The sequence below is a fragment of the Pleurodeles waltl genome, chromosome 1_2 (assembly GCF_031143425.1).
Source record: "Pleurodeles waltl isolate 20211129_DDA chromosome 1_2, aPleWal1.hap1.20221129, whole genome shotgun sequence".
Taxonomy (NCBI): domain Eukaryota; kingdom Metazoa; phylum Chordata; class Amphibia; order Caudata; family Salamandridae; genus Pleurodeles; species Pleurodeles waltl.
The window spans coordinates 628,603,143-628,618,783 of NC_090437.1; the positions used below are offsets into that span (position 1 = coordinate 628,603,143).

The 15,641-nt window shown below is 46.9% G+C and overlaps 1 protein-coding gene across 20 annotated transcripts in view; it reads right to left on the bottom strand.

Moving 5' to 3' along the window:
* Positions 1-15,641, bottom strand: part of BLTP1 (bridge-like lipid transfer protein family member 1) — a 1,779,540-nt gene that overhangs the window by 1,399,985 nt on the left and 363,914 nt on the right. For all 20 annotated transcript variants that reach the window (XM_069242474.1, XM_069242454.1, XM_069242518.1 and 17 more), the window contains one exon: positions 8,584-8,721. In XM_069242474.1, the coding sequence (XP_069098575.1) occupies positions 8,584-8,721 (138 nt within the window). The remainder of the gene's footprint in view (positions 1-8,583; positions 8,722-15,641) is intronic.

Here is a 15,641-nt window from a genome sequence, read left to right on the forward strand (position 1 = left end):
CCCCCAAATAATTCAGAGAAAGGCTTTGAGAGTGAGCTGCATAGCCAGGCGCTCTAGAAAACGGATAGACAACCATGATTTTGAGATGGCCACCGCCCAGTATTGTGTGGCAAGCTAAGTGAGCAACCCATGAAAGTAGAGAGGCCTCGAGGTAATGGTTGCATCATGAACTGGCTCTGCAAAAGGCTTGCCTGACACCATGTTGATGGGTGTAGGAATCCAGACTTTTTTGCAGATTGCCCCCAGCAACCTCTTGATCTGCTTGATGCTAGTTTTCGACTCCGACAGCGCAATGAACCCTGCTAACCAGGCTCCAGTGTCAGTGTTCTTTTCCCCTAAAAATGAAGTACTCAATTGTGTAGAACTGTCACAAACCTCAGCACCCCTGTAAGCCCCTAGTAAATGATACCCATGGCACCTAGGGTATGGGTACTAAAGAGGGTCCCTAAGGGTTGTAGCATGTCTTATGCCACCCTAACTGCCCCTCATACAAATTGACAGGCTGCCACTGTAGATTGAGTGTCATGATGCAAACCATGAGTGAAAACACGACATGGCACACTCACTATGTGCCATGCCAAAGTCACTGCATATGATATATGCAAGTCACCCCTGCAGCAGTCCTTGAAGCCCTAAGGCAGGGTGCATTATATTTTATATAGGGACATATATGCATGAGTAGGTGTATGCCCTGTGATGTCTAGTTCAATTACTGGATATTGCCAGTGAACAGGGAAGTCATCTTAAGGTATGTACTGGGCACTGGTCATTATGAGCTACCCAGATTCATAATGAGTTCACTGAAACCTATGGTGTTTGGTATCAAACACCTCGTCTTACTAAGTCCATGCTAATGCCAGAATTTGATTTATAATGACAAGCACTCTTTAAAGGTGCCCCCTGAAAACCTACTAATCCTCTAGGGTGCTGGCTGACTGGTATCAACTAGACTGCCAATAGAGTCAAGAAACAATGCTTGCTCTGAAAGAAGGTGTTATCACCTCCAACAGGATGGTTAGTAAATCAGCATATCTGGGTTGGAGGCTTCAAAGCCTCTGCATTCAGAATGTAGGTGCCCTGCACACCAGAACTCAAATTTGCTTGACTACAAAAAAAGGACACAGAAGAGCCGAAGACACAAGAACTGTGGACTAGCGGTGGATTTGGGCAGAAACCCCTGCCTGCCTGCTCCAGTACTGACAATTGCAAAGACCAGACTTGTCTTGCAACTGTGCATTTACCCAGAGCCTTGGAGGACTGTCAGCACTCCAACCCCCACCAGTCAGCATCTCCCTTGGAGTGGAGGAGCCACTTCCCTGCACCTGCAGGCACCAACTGCGACTGTCCAGTTCTTCGTTTTGCTGACCATCGGTTCCACCGAGGGAGCATCTCACCAGGAACAGGATACAGGGTGTTCAGGAGTGCAGCCCCATTGACCTAGCCTGTCTTTGAGACGCTGAGCCTCCCTGCCTGGAGCGTCCCAGCACCAATACCCGGAAGTACCCCAGCCAGTTGCAACCACCAAGGCTTGATTAGTGCCCAGACAGGACACCATCACCGCCAAGACTAACCTACCGATGAGGGATATCAGCACCACCGAGGCCAGCACCAACAGTGGCCTTGCTGTTGTGTCTTTCCCCCCTCGGCCCCCAATCACAAGGTCGACCCCAAGAAGTGAGCTTCTAATGTCAGTGACCCGCTGGACAAGATACCTCTGCACTTGAGCCCCACAGTCTGAGCCAACCGACTGTAAACCCTGGTCCTAGAAACCTTCAAGAACCGAGCCCTCCTTTGGGTTAGTTGGACTGGTCACCCAGTCCCCACTTGCAGCCCTTTTCTCACAGGTACTGTTCCTACTGACTTCAATGTGTAGCGTCTGAGGCTACCACCGCTAAGAGCATCTCTACACCTGGACACACCAGGGCAGGTAACCTAAAACTGCTGGTGGTTCTTAGAACCTTGGCCCCCTTACTTAACTCAAGTCCAGAAGAACAATTTTGTCAGTCGTTGACAAGCGACCCTGTGTAGTGTATGTTCTCCCCCATAGAATAACATTACCGCATTCGAGGCTTATGCCTCAAATCTGATAGTGATATTTCAACACTTAGAAAATACAACTCGAAAAGTACTTACCTGATCTTGAAGATCTTGGTGCCTAAATTAAGATATAAATCTATGTTATTTTTCTAAATTGGTCTAGAGTTTCTTCTTGAGTGTGTCTCATTTACTGACTCTGTTCAACAAATCCTTAGAACTATCCTCGGATAAGCCTAAACTGCTCGTCCACACTACCGCAAAGAGAGCATTTAGCAATTTTATTTTACCCCCCGTAGGCCAATGAGGGACGCCTGTACTATCTGCATAGTGTACCCCTACACTGGTATACTGCATAGTCAGCTTCCTACAATGGGTGTCCACCATTGCAGAGAATGATGCGCTTTGGCATGAACCAACTCTAGATTTTCCCTCTGACGTTGTGACCACTGGTCTGCCAGACACTCTTGCAAGGGTCTCCTGTGCAACTTTGCTTATGGTACTATTATGATGCAAGATGCCATCATCCACAGAAGGCACACGGCTTGGCACTGGAATATAATGGTTTGGTTGAAAACTTAGTAATTTCTGTAGGGTTGCTACACTTTGTTGTTTCTGATACACCCTGGCAGTGAGGCTGTGGAGTATGGATCCAAAGGAAAGGCTACAACTGGGAGGCCAGAAGATGGAATTTTGTAATGTTTATGGTAAAACCCAGTGTGTGAATCAAGGAGACTGTTGATTGTGTGTGTTAAGCAGAGTATCCCGCTGCAGCGCTTGATCAATCAATCAATTACGTAGGGGAATACATGAATTGGCTTGCGGCAATGGTATGTTGCTATGACCTCCAGACGTTTTGTGGACACTCTTGGGGCCATGGTGTCTCCAAAAGGCAATACCTAAAATTTGAAGTGATGACCACTTCCCGCAAAGAACAGGTACTTGCCATGAGCAGGGTGGATGAGAATGTGGAAAAGGGTATCTTGAGTTTGAGCGCCACCATAAAATCTCCTTGTTGCAGAAGGAGGATGAACTCTTTCAATGTGGCCAATCTTAAATGTTTTGACAGGATGTAACAGTTGATAGGCAGGAGGTCGAGGACTGAGCTGATCCATCCGTCTTGAGGATAAGGAAGTACAGAGAATATATCTCTGTGGCCTGGTGTTGTGGCGATAGGGGCTCTATAGCCTTCTTTGGCAGATGTGCACACACCTCTTCCTGCAGAAGGTGAAGGTGTTTGGTACTGAGTTTGTGAGTGCGTGGGTAGTGTGTTGGGAAGTGTACGATGAAGTCTGAGACAAGAACTATGCTCTATATTGTCTTGCACCCATTTTTCTGAGGTGATTTGTTGTTATTGATGAAAGAAATGGCATAGTTCAGTGGTTCCCAACCTTCTGACTCCCAAGGACCCCCACTGAATCACTACTGAAAGCCAGGGACACCCAAGCAATTTGTACGATTTAAATTTCAAACATTAAAACAGTAATTTACAAAAAACACACAAACAACTACACACCAAACAAATACTTGAATTATTAAAGATATAATTATTTTATATTTAAAAATATGCAAAAATCGAAACTATTTAATGGGAATTTTGGCACTTCACCTCTGCAACTAACTTTTCAATGTTTAACTGTAGGAAAGTTGAATCCTCAGGTCAGATTATACATTTCCCAAGCTATTTCGGTTTTTATTTTTTAGGCACATAACATCTGGGAAAGCTATTTCACATAAATACATAGTGGGGAAAGAAAGTAAAACCATAAAGGCCTCTCATCTCTGTCACATGTAATTAATTTGTTTTATCGCACCTCTCATAATAGTGTAGGATGTCGAAGCACTTTACAGGGGACTACAAGGTGTAGGATTCCCTTGTCATCCACACTGGTTGGCATTTTCTAAGAGTGCTTGGTCTGGAGAAGCACCAACTGAGGATTCAGAACATAACACAGTGGTTAGCATTGTCTTCAATAATAAGAATGTATTTCTTTGCAAGCAAACCTTTTTTTTAGCAGAATAAGGAACAGAAAAGAGTGGGGGGGGGGAACGAACTTTCTAATTTGTGCCATGCAGTTTGCTTGCAGCTCTTTGATTGCAGTTCATAAGTCACTGTGCTAGATTATGATTGTTTATTATGAACTGCACAGTAACAAAAGAATCTGTGACAAAAGCAGTAACCCACTGTGCTATGCACATAAAATACTGTTCTTTGCATGATACACATTCTTTGCAGCAGGCATGTAAACCATATGCGCTACCTCAGATGAGTCAAAACTGCCACTAGACAAAACTTCCATCTCTCTCTAGCAGGTATATTAATCACCAGAGTTACCTTGACGCTTAATTTTTGCTCTAAAGCTGCCGGATGTACAAGGAACTTTGCAGTGCTTTTAAAATTGCTGCACAAAGGAAGTAATAAATATAATATCGCGCATGTGTTTCTGTCAGAGGCCCCGGCTGGAGAAGTGCCTTCCTGCCGGCCCAGGCCTGCAAACCCACTAGGAATGTGCCATGGACCACAGGCTGGGAACCAATGACCTAGTTTCCTCACAACAGGTGAAGTGTGATCAACAGAGGATTTGTGGGCTGTCACTATTTTGTACGTGTAGGACATGATGTCCTGTAGAACACCCATTAATTTTGCAATCTCTGCTTCTTTATTTTTCCAGGCATCTCATCAACATGTGCTCTACGGAGGAGTTCTCTGTCGAACGTTGATGAGATGCTATTGTACTTCAGGTTTGAAATCAGAGCTACGGAGTCAGCCATGGCGGCATAATATGCTTGTGTTCATGTTCAGATTTCTTCTCTTCCTTCATCATATGGCTCTGGAAGGTGTTTGAGGAGATGCTCCATTTCCTCCCATTATGCTTTATCGTAGCGTCACAGAAGAACTACTGAGTTGGCTATTTGCTCGTGGGTAGGCGCTCCTACCACTACCTTCTTACCAGCCGTGTCTATCCTCTTACCTTCCTTGTCTGGAGGAAAAGCATCATCAGTGGCCTGGATAGAGGCACGCTTGCGGGAAATGTGGTAACAAGAAAGTACTGAGTAATCTGGTCCTTGATGTATGTGGGCTAGTTGGGGGAGGGTTTAAACTTGTTTTCCACCTGCAAGTAGACAACCCTGGATCTAGCTGGTTATTTAGTTTTTTCTGAGACATATATTAACCTACTCTTTAACATGGGGAGGAACTGAATGGACCTCTCAGATTTTGGGCAGTGTCTCCACAAGGAAGTCTTCTTCGTCTTGCATCATATGCATATCTACCTTTGGAAAGGTGGAGTAAGGTAACCCTGGCAGGGAGTCTGAAAGGGCCAACAGTGAAGGAGTAGCTGACGAAGGAGAGGATGGTTAGTGTGGGAGGTAGTGGTGGCGTAGTGCATGGTAGAGGTCTGTGTTTCCCTGGAAGAGGCTCTTGTGTGGAAGGCTTGGGATCGGTCTCTTCCTTAACAGCCAACTTCCTCTTGCGAGGTATAGGGTCTGATGGTGGAGAAATCCTGGTTGATTTGTTCCTAGGAGGGAATCAATAAACGGGTGCGGTTGCCTAGCATCCTAGTTCCTTGGTGTTGAATAAGTCTTTGGTGTTGACTGAGGTTTTGATGTCGAAGGCAACACGGATGCCAAAAGTTGTTTTGGAGCCAACCTGATTTTCAGAGCCAAAAGGATGGTAGTTTGAGAGGGAGTCTTCAGAGATGATCAGTGACCTCTGTGCTAAATGGGCAGTAGCATCCCCTAATGGTTTTGGGGCGGATGATGGCTTGTGTCTAAGCAGAAGTGTGAGTGTTGCCAGGCTTGGTGGAAGGCTTCCGTCAATGCTGACCGAATCCTGTGGATGACAGCGCCCATTGTGTAGACTTGCTTCTACCTGCGTACTCATGGCTCGACAACCCACTTCTTCAGGAGAGGTGGCCTACCTGGGAACGGAGAGTGGTTTTGCTCTTTCAATTGGCCTGTGAACTCACAGTTCATGCAGTCATTTTCAGCCAAGGATCGGACTTCGATGACAGGACCACCTCTTGGTCGTCATCGGATCTGCTCCGAGGCTGTGGGCTGGTAGGTTTTTAAGAAAGGGTGGGCACCCTTGGTAAAGCCCCTTCCTCCTCCTCCTCCTCCTCCTCCTCTTCATGGGTGTCAAAGGTGGCTTCCTTCTCTTCCTCGAGGATGTCCAGGGTCCCCGAGATGTTTTCCTGTTACAAGATGCATGCCCATAGACACTCTTCTGTATTGAAGGGTTTTCTTTGGCTTAAAGTCTAGGCATGCAGGGTAGGAGACAGCTTTGTGATTGGCTGCCAGACACAGAATACAGAAACAGTACTAGTCGGTCTATGGAAATTTAGTATGGCATCAAGGACAGTATTGGAACGGAGATCATTCCATTTCCTGTGCTCATATTCAGAGGTGATGTTGTGTGTCGAAGAGTAATCAGTCCTCGAAGGGGGTTATGCCCTAGCACCACCCGACAGCAACAGAGTATTAAGGCTTTCATGGTCTTTGCAGATGAGATATTAGAATTTAGAATCTACTTATAGACCAGACACTAAAAAGATTCAACAAACGTGTGAACAACAGCAAAATGTGGTGTCTACTCTGAACATTCTAAAGCTATGCAGAAAAAAAGCATCTAATTTTGAGTCAGTGCCCACGCACAATATACATCTAGAAGAAGAGTCATACTTCCTTCTGAGAACCTTCTTTGAAGAAAAACAAGTTGCAAATGTTCAAGCCCAACACTAGATGGCAGAAACTGGAGGCTAAAAATTAAGGGCCGGATTTAGAGTTTGTCAGAAGCATTAAAGACCGTCGCCATGGCAGAGTTCTTAACTCCCACATTGCGAGGGTACTCCAAATTTAGAGATGTCCGCTGGCTCAATGGATAGCTTGTTTGCCCAGGAAGTTCCTTCACGGTGGTTACTCTACATGCATTGAAAATTTGACAGATACTTTACATACAACTTTCAAAGTGGGATTTTGTTTCTGAAAATAAAAAAAGCAATGATCTCTCTCGCCATGAGTTTTCTCCCCTGGCATGGGGGGGCGTCATTTTTCACTTTTTAATGCCCCTTACCTCCAGGACTTACCTGGTGGTGTCAGACAGTGAAAATACGCCATGGGCCTGTCCACTCTAAATAAGGGAGGCAGACAAATGGTAAAACCTCCTATGAAACATTACTCTGTTGGGCCTTAGGAGGGGTATGTCAGCAGTGGAGACAGTAATTTCTGCTGTTGACATACTGCAGGTTTGCACGAATCGAGAAGGCCGACATTCAGTTTGGCCGAGAGGGTACTATATTGCAACAGCGTCGGAATACTTTCTCCACCAAACTCTAAATCGGGCATTAAGTTGGTATACTTAGACTGATTTGTGGTAACAGCATAAGTAAAGCAAACAATCATATATGGCGATTGGTGACCTTGATTGAAGCACTGGTAAACGTCAGAAAAAAACAGAGCATGAATTAGGTGCCAAAAAGAAAATTAGATGCTACAGTCTAACATATTGCTTTATCTTTTAGAAATAAAATTCAATTTTGAAAAGCTCATACCTCCCCATTAAAATTAGAATTTTGATTAGTGCATATTTGTGTTTTTGAATTACTTAAAATAGTTATACATTCAAGTTGTTATTTGTATACTTGTTTCTGTATGTGTGTGTATCAGTTTGTGGTTCAATTAATAAAACTGCAGCCTAAGTGTAATCCCCGGTTTACAGTAGCAATTCAGTGTGTGACCACAGAAGTCAAACTGTTCAGAACTGCTGCACTAGAACATCATGTTGTAGTCTCATATGGTGTCACAGGCTATATACCAGTAAATACCACAGTGAGCGTGTGCAGCCTAACTGCGCAATTTAAATCATAGGTGGCCAACCTTCCCTAGTTATAGGATCAGGTTAGTATCTCCGATCTCACTTGAAGGGCTCATCTTGTCTTCCAAGAGCAAATGATCATGCTGGACTTAAAGCTATCAATCCTTAACAGAGCATTGTCTGGCCTTGTGGTGCTGCTTCTGTCCACCACTGTAGGTTGACTCAAAAGTTTATTACTACTGACTAGGTAATCTATATTTGCATATGCAGGTGCATCTTCCTACTTCTCAGTAACTCCAGAAGTCCTTTACAGCCAAATCATCAAACTTTGACTTTAGAGTGTTATGTGCTGTTTTTGTGTGGATCTTATGGTGATCAAAGTTATTTAATGTTCATTCCCTGACAAGTTGTTTTTATATCATATTTTATTGAATGTTCTTATCTCATTCTTTCACTCAAAGAAAAAGGAGAAAACATATCATTAACAGTGTTTCCCAATATATGTTATGCATATATTGTGAGTTCTGTACATGATTACAAACCAACGAAACACATTATGGAAAAAATGCACAATCTTAAATAAAGGAACATACAGGCTGGGGTAAAAGACACACCAGATCAGTAGTAGTGTCAGTTAGAGATCAAACATATTTTTTTTTAAGTATTCTAAAGCAAGAATAAGTATTAAGGTTTCAAACACAATTACAAAATAAATCTAAAAATATGTTCTGTATTACCTGATAGCTGTCATTCACAAAAATATACAGTGGGGATAACACGAGCTGCAGCACGGTTTCTCTGTAAACCTTCTTCATTTCAAAGCAAAGTCTTTCAAAAAATACTGTAGGGCATTCAGGGCCATCAGTGCCACAGTGCTGAAAAGAAGGTGATGTAGAGTTTGAATCAAAATGGAAGATAAGGTCTTGAGGAAGTATGGAAAATGAACAAAGCAACTGTTTAGTTGAGAGTAACAGATTGAAATGCGGTATTTCACATACTATAGTGCATACAACATAAAAATGTGTTTCTGAGACAAATTGCAAACAAGTAATGCTGTTTCTGGTAGCTACGTCTACCTGCATTTTTCACATCTGTTGAATATCCTGAGCAACCAGACTGGATAAAGAAGCTTTCCCATAGCTCTCTCAGGCCAGCAGTGGGTGCTGACTCCATCTCAGCACCAGAATGGACACCACGGTAACATCTCTGAAGCCGCGTAGCACAAACCAGGCACGCTGACATGAGTTCCCTTGCTACCCATGCAGAGTGACGCAAATCTGTAACTGCTCTCTTTTCCTTTTTTCCAATCAGTGTGTTTTTTCCTCTCACAGATATTTTATCCTCCTAACAAAATTCACTGCAGTGCTAGGGAAATGTCACTATAAAGAAGATCAGGTTGCTTAACCCAGTGTCACTTGCAATGGACAAATAGCCATATAAGACTGACCGTTAGTCTGAAATGATCACTCACTCCTTTCAGTCAGGAGGAATGTCTGCAGATCCTGCAGCAGTAGGCAGCAACCCTCCTGCAGAAAGTAGCAGTGGAGCTGCTCCCAGAGTAGGAAGCTGGGCAGAAGTGTTATTCTCAGTACTTCCTGGCTGCAAAAAGGAGGACAGCACTAGTCATAACGTAGGCCCCGGACTCTTGAGTTTTACCTCAGTAAGGAAAAGTTCAAGTTGTTGTGCCTTGCTCATGTTCCGCTATTGCTGGATGGGGAAAACTGGATGGAGTCCGTAGACTTTCATGATGCATATTTCCATATACTAATCTGTGGTCATTCATTAGGTTTTTGCGCTTCATGGTAAGGTCCACCCATTAACAGTTTGTGGTACCATCATTCACTAGTGGCATCTGCACCCAGAGTGCTGCAGAACATCTTTGTCTTGTGGGGTTAATCATGGGTGGAACTTTTGGCCACTTGGGAGAATCCTCATAGATCACAATTCTGTACCCTCCAGTATCCATTCCAGAGACCCTTGGGGACACGTTTCAGTTCAGGTGCAGTTTCAACCTTCACTAAAGGTTAGATTAGGAGGTAAGTAAAACACTTACAAGTCTCAGTTCTGGGGCACAGGCAGCCCACCGTTGGGGGTTCAAGGCAACCCCAAAGTTACCACACCAGCAGCTCAGGGCCGGTCAGGTGCAAAGGTCAAAGAGGTGCCCAAAACACATAGGCGCCTATGGAGAACAGGGGTGCTCCGGTTCCAGCCTACCAGCTGGTAATTTCCTGCGTCATTGGGGGGCAGACCAGGGGAGTTTTGTAGAGCACTGGGAGGGAGAGCGGGGTTCCTAAGTAGGCACACAGAACCCACCCTCAGCAGCACAGGGGCGGCCGGGTGCAGTGTGCAAAGCAGGTGTCGGGTTTCAGGTAGGAAACAATGGAGGGACTCGGGGTCACTCTAGTGGTGCAGGCAGACACGGGGGCTTCGCGGGACAGCCACCACCTGGGCTAGGCAGAGGGTCACCTGGGGGTCACTCCTGCGTTGAAGTTCAGTTCCTTCAGGTCCTGGGGGCTGCGGGTGCAGTGTTGGTTCCAGGCGTCGGGTTCCTTGATGCAGGCAGTCGCGGTCAGTGGGAGCCTCTGGATTCTCTCTGCAGGCGTTGCTGTGGGGGTTCATGGGTGTCGTCTCTGGTTACTCACGGTCTCGCAGTCGCCGGGGAGTCCTCTCTGTGGTGTTTGTTCTCTGGATCTCGAGCCGGGGGCGTCGGGTGCAGAGTGTGAAGTCTCACGCTTCTGGTGGGAAAAGTGCAGTCTTTGAAAGTTGCTTCTTTGGTGCAAAGAAGTTGCTGGTTTTGAACAGGGCCACTGTTCATGGGAGTTTCTTGGTCCTTTAGTCCAGGGCACTCCTCTGAGGCTTCAGAGGTCGCTGGTCCCTGTCGGATGCATCACTGGAGCAGTTTTTCGAAGTTGGAGACAGGCCGGTAGGGCTGGGGCCAAAGCAGTTGTCGTCTTCCTCCTTCTCTGCAGGCTAGTAGGTCAGCAGTCCTTCTTGTTTCTTCAGGTTGCAGGAATCTGATTTCCTGGGATCTCAGGAGCCCCGAAATACTGAACTTAGGGGTGTGTTTAGGTCTGGGAGGGCAGTAGCCAATGGCTACTGTCCTTGAGGGTGGCTACACCCTCTTTGTACCTCCTCCCGGTGGGGGGGCTGGGGGGGGCACATCCCTAATCCTATTGGTGTAATCCTCCAAACTCAAGATGGAGGATTTCTCAAGGCAGGGGTTACCTCAGCTCAGGACAACTTAGGAGCTGTCCTGACTGGTGGGTGACTCCTCCTTGTTTTTCTCATTATCTCCTCCAGCCTTGCCGCCAAAATTGGGGGCAGTGGCCGGAGGGGCGGGTATCTCCACTAGCTGGGATGCCCTGGGGCGCTGTAACAAAAGGGATGAGCCTTTGAGGCTCACTGCCAGGTGTTACAGTTCCTGCAGTGGGAGGTGAGAAGCACCTCCACCCAGTACAGGCTTTGTGACAAAGGCACTCTCCCCATGTGGCCAGCAACATGTCTGGTGTGTGGCAGGCTGGCAGAAACTGGTCAGCCTACACTAGAAGTCAGGTAGGTATTCAGGGGGCATCTCTAAGATGCCATCAGGGTGTATGTTACAATAAATTGCACACTGGCATCAGTGTGCATTTATTGTGCTGAGAAGTTTGATACCAAACCTCCCAGTTTTCAGTGTAGCCATTATGGAACTGTGGAGTTCGTGTTTGACAAACCCCCAGACCATATACTCTTATGGCTACTCTGCACTTGCAATGTCTACGTTTTTGCTTAGACACTGTAGGGGCATAGTGCTCATGCACATATGCCCTCACCTGTGGTACAGTGCAAACTGCCTTAGGGCTGTAAGGCCTGCGAAAGGGGTGACTTACCTATGCCACAGGCAGTGTGAGGTTGGCATGGCACTCTGAGGGGAGTGCCATGTCGACTTAGTCATTTTCTCCCCACCAGCACACACAAGCTGTGAGGCAGTGTGCATGTGCTGAGTGAGAGGACCCTATGGTGGCATAAGACATGCTGCAGCCCTTAGAGTCCTTCCCTGGCAGCAGGGCCCTTTGTACCATGGGTACCATTTACAAGGGAGGTGCCAGGGTTGTGCCAATTGTGGAGAAAAAGGTACAGTTTAGGGAAAGAATACTGGTGCTGGGGCAAGGTTAGCAGGGTCCCAGCACACTTTCAAATCATAACTTAGCATCAGCAAAGGCAAAAAGTTAGGGGGTAACCATGCCAAGGAGGCATTTCCTTACACGGTGACACCAGTGTTCCTCTTCTTCTCAGTCCGGGGTGTATGGATGCAGAGGTGAAGTGGACCGTCAGTTTACTGTCACTGGAGGCGGCCTCAGCTGAGGAGGGACTGCACAAAGAGTCTGCAGACATCAGTGTGAAGGCTACAGTGGGGAAACCCACAATGGACTTTGCTGCAGGAGAGGCTAAGGACCAGGTTGGCACCGTTGGCCCACTAAAACACGGGCTGCGAGGCTCTGGTGCAGTGGTGCTGTTCGGTGGCAGTTGTGGCGGTCCGGAGTCCTCTTCAGTGGTTCTTCGATGTCTGCAATGATGCAGGAGAGCAGCTCCGCTCCTCCACAGGAGTTCCTTGTGCTGGGAAGAAGGCTGGCAGTCTTCCAGGGCTTTTGGAAGTTTCAGCAGCTGGAGGACGCAGCGTCTTTTTCACAATCGTCGAAGTCCACAGGGAGGCTGGCAGGGTTGGTGCTGAGTCAGTCACAGATCTTCCATTCTTGCCTTTTGCCTCTCTGGAGTGTTCTAGGGTTCAGGAGAGCCACATAAATATTCAATTTAGGGGAGTTACAGGAAGCGCCAGGTGGTAGCCAGTGGGATGCCACCTTTAGGGAGACTACCCTTTTTTTATGACCACTTCCGCTGGGTCATCTCCGCCAGCTGGAGAGATCATGATTGCATTACAAAGGCGGCTAAGCTTTGATTACTCAAGTCTTATCCAGCTCCTTGAAATGTCAGGAGCAGGTCTGAGCATTCCCTTTTAACATGAGCAGGTACTGCATGGAATGGTGGGCAAAAAAAAAGTTTTGAAAAGGAAATCCTCTTCAACTGGTTCTTTGTGCATGTCCACCCTATGGTATGATGCAACCCTACATAGAGCCTAATGTTGGGAGATAGAGTCTTCTGGAGGAAAGGGCGCGCCAGGGTAGAGGTCAGGATCTTATTCTTTGGGGAATCCACATCATAGAAATCCCATGGGTCTCCTTGTGGGGGGGCATGCCATATGGTTTCCCCTCAGCATGTTTACCCAGGTCAGAATGTCATGACCTCTGTGGTATTTAAAAAATTAGGTCAGGTAAAGAAGCAGGAAGGGATGGTGATGCTGAAGGCCTGGGTGGTGTGGCGGAGGATGGTTCAGGAGGCGCACTGGTGGCCTTGCCTTTCTTCTTCCACTGTTTAGGTGGTGGTTTGAGCTCCAGGGCTGCCTCTAATGTAAACTGAGAATTTAGCCTGTATCAGGGTGGATGACAATAGGTTTTTGGCCAGCCAAAAGTTTGTTATGCAGTTTTTGGAAGACCAGTTCAATGGGCAGTTGGCCATTTTTCCTGTTGGCACTGGTGTAAATTTTGATTTCAATGTCAACAGTTGCGGATACAAAGGTCATATCGGCGAGGAGCAAACACCACCAAAAGAATCAGCTTCAGGATCTTTTTCTGCATAGAGTGGAAGCTGGGTGTGGGATCTAAAGGGGACAGTCTCTGTCAACCATAGCCCGAAGGCGGTGGTGGACCAGAAGCCTACCTCTGTGGGTCTAGAGTGGTTAAACGCCCCTTTTTGGGGTGGAAACTCAGAATGAGAGCAGTGTTGAGAAGGAAGAGGAGCAGGCGCTGTACTTGCGGCCTGTTGAGCAGGTGGGAGGTCTCCGATTTCTAGGTCAGGGTTGGAGTTGGTGTTGGGCGAGAAAGACTCCTTGCCGGAAGCAGATGGCTCTGGATGATGTTCCCCCTCGAGTTCCTAGGTGGCGAAGAGGTCTCAGGTGTCTTTGCCGCTCTTGCAAGAAATCTTGGGTGAGAGGCAAAGACTGCAGCTTGCTGGAGTCATCCCAGGGGTACTTCGCATGACACTGAAGGCAGTATCAAAAGGGGGTTCATTCCATCACAGGTGAGGCATGGTGAGAGTGAAGTAAGCAAAAAGGAACAAGGCCTGAAGGGTGAGGCCCCATTAGGGGCAGAAGTCAACCAGAGGCCCACCCTAGACTGTGGGCATCAACCCAATACTACAGAAGGGGAACGCAAGTGAAGACAATATCGATGGAGGGAGAGAGTGTAGGAAGCTGGCTCTTTATATCGTAGACCAAAAAGAGGTACACTGCGCTTAGAGTCCGGACAAATCCCCAAAGGTATCACAGAGGGAGGAATACCATCTCAAATGCTTTCTTTTGTGGTAGTGTGGGCCAGCAGTTAGGCATATCAGAGGGTAGTGCTAAGCATGTAAAGCACACACACAGGCAGCAATCAGGTGAGTACTTTTTGAGATATAGATTTGTAGAGTTTCCAAAAGTTTTTTTTTAAATGTATTTTTTATTCTTTTTATTGAACATTATATAAAAAACAGAACCTGCCCAGCTCGATAGGGTGGCCAAAGCTTATTTCTTACATATGCAGTAACTGCAGCCTGAAACAAATATATGTATCAATATATCATGTAGCAATTCATTGGAGCAGGCTACCCCCAAAACTAGCCAAACAAATCAATCTGTTACAGCCATCCAGCTGGTCCGCTGAACAATGTACTAACATAAAATTAATACAAAATCTAAGATATAGCCCGAGAGCTATATAACACAAACCAACAATAGACAAGAAGAGAGAAAGAAGAGACTGAAAGAAAGGGAGGCCGCATACGACAAATGCAGTCACCCATCCACCAGTATACAAAGGATCAGGGATGTCATGGACAGGAGTCTAACCTTCTATTTCTACGCTGATGCGCATCGCACCATCCTCAGTCATCATAGTTCGGACTCTAGAAATGCGCGCAGTGGAGCCCATTTGTCCGGAGGCCAAGACCCCTCCAGCAACAACTCCCAATATATCATTAACTGTTCTTGACAAAACAATGCATCCCGCAGCCACTGAGAGCCAGGAGGGGTCCGACCACGTCCCCAACACATCCCGACCCTGCGCTTAGCCAACAGCAACAGTAGGCCCACCGGCCTCCTGTGCACCAAGGGGATCTCCTCCACATATCCAAGAAGCGCAAGTTTAGGAGTAAAGGGCAGATCAAGACCAGTCATCGTCTCAATCATCTGAAGCACCTCAGTCCAATAGGCACACATGTCAGCACAGCGCCACGCCAGATGTAACAAATCTGCATCCGGGGCCCGCATCTAGCACAACGAGCATCCGCAAACAAACCCATACCATGCAAGCTACGGGGGGTATAAAATATAAGCGATGCAGAAACTTAAAATGAACAGGGCGCAGCCTATAATTGGGGGACAACACCCTCATATGCGTGCAGCATTTTCGCCACGTCTCAGCAGGTATGGCCTCGCCTATGTCCACCTCCCAACGCGTCTTGTCAGTCATCTCAGGCTCAGCCATCTCGTTCTGCATACAAGCATATAGCTTAGTAATAAGCTTGCGCGTGGACTGCGGCCGACACATCAGCTCCAGCGCCTGGCATGTCACTGGAGCCTCAGGAGAAGCGCGCGCGAAGCATTGCGCTAATGCGAAGCACATAAAGCCGGTTCAGCGCTGTATCACGCCCATCCCCCAGCGCTACCTCCAGGGAGATAAACCGCCCAACAGCAAACCAGTCGCCCAAGGTAGCTGAACTC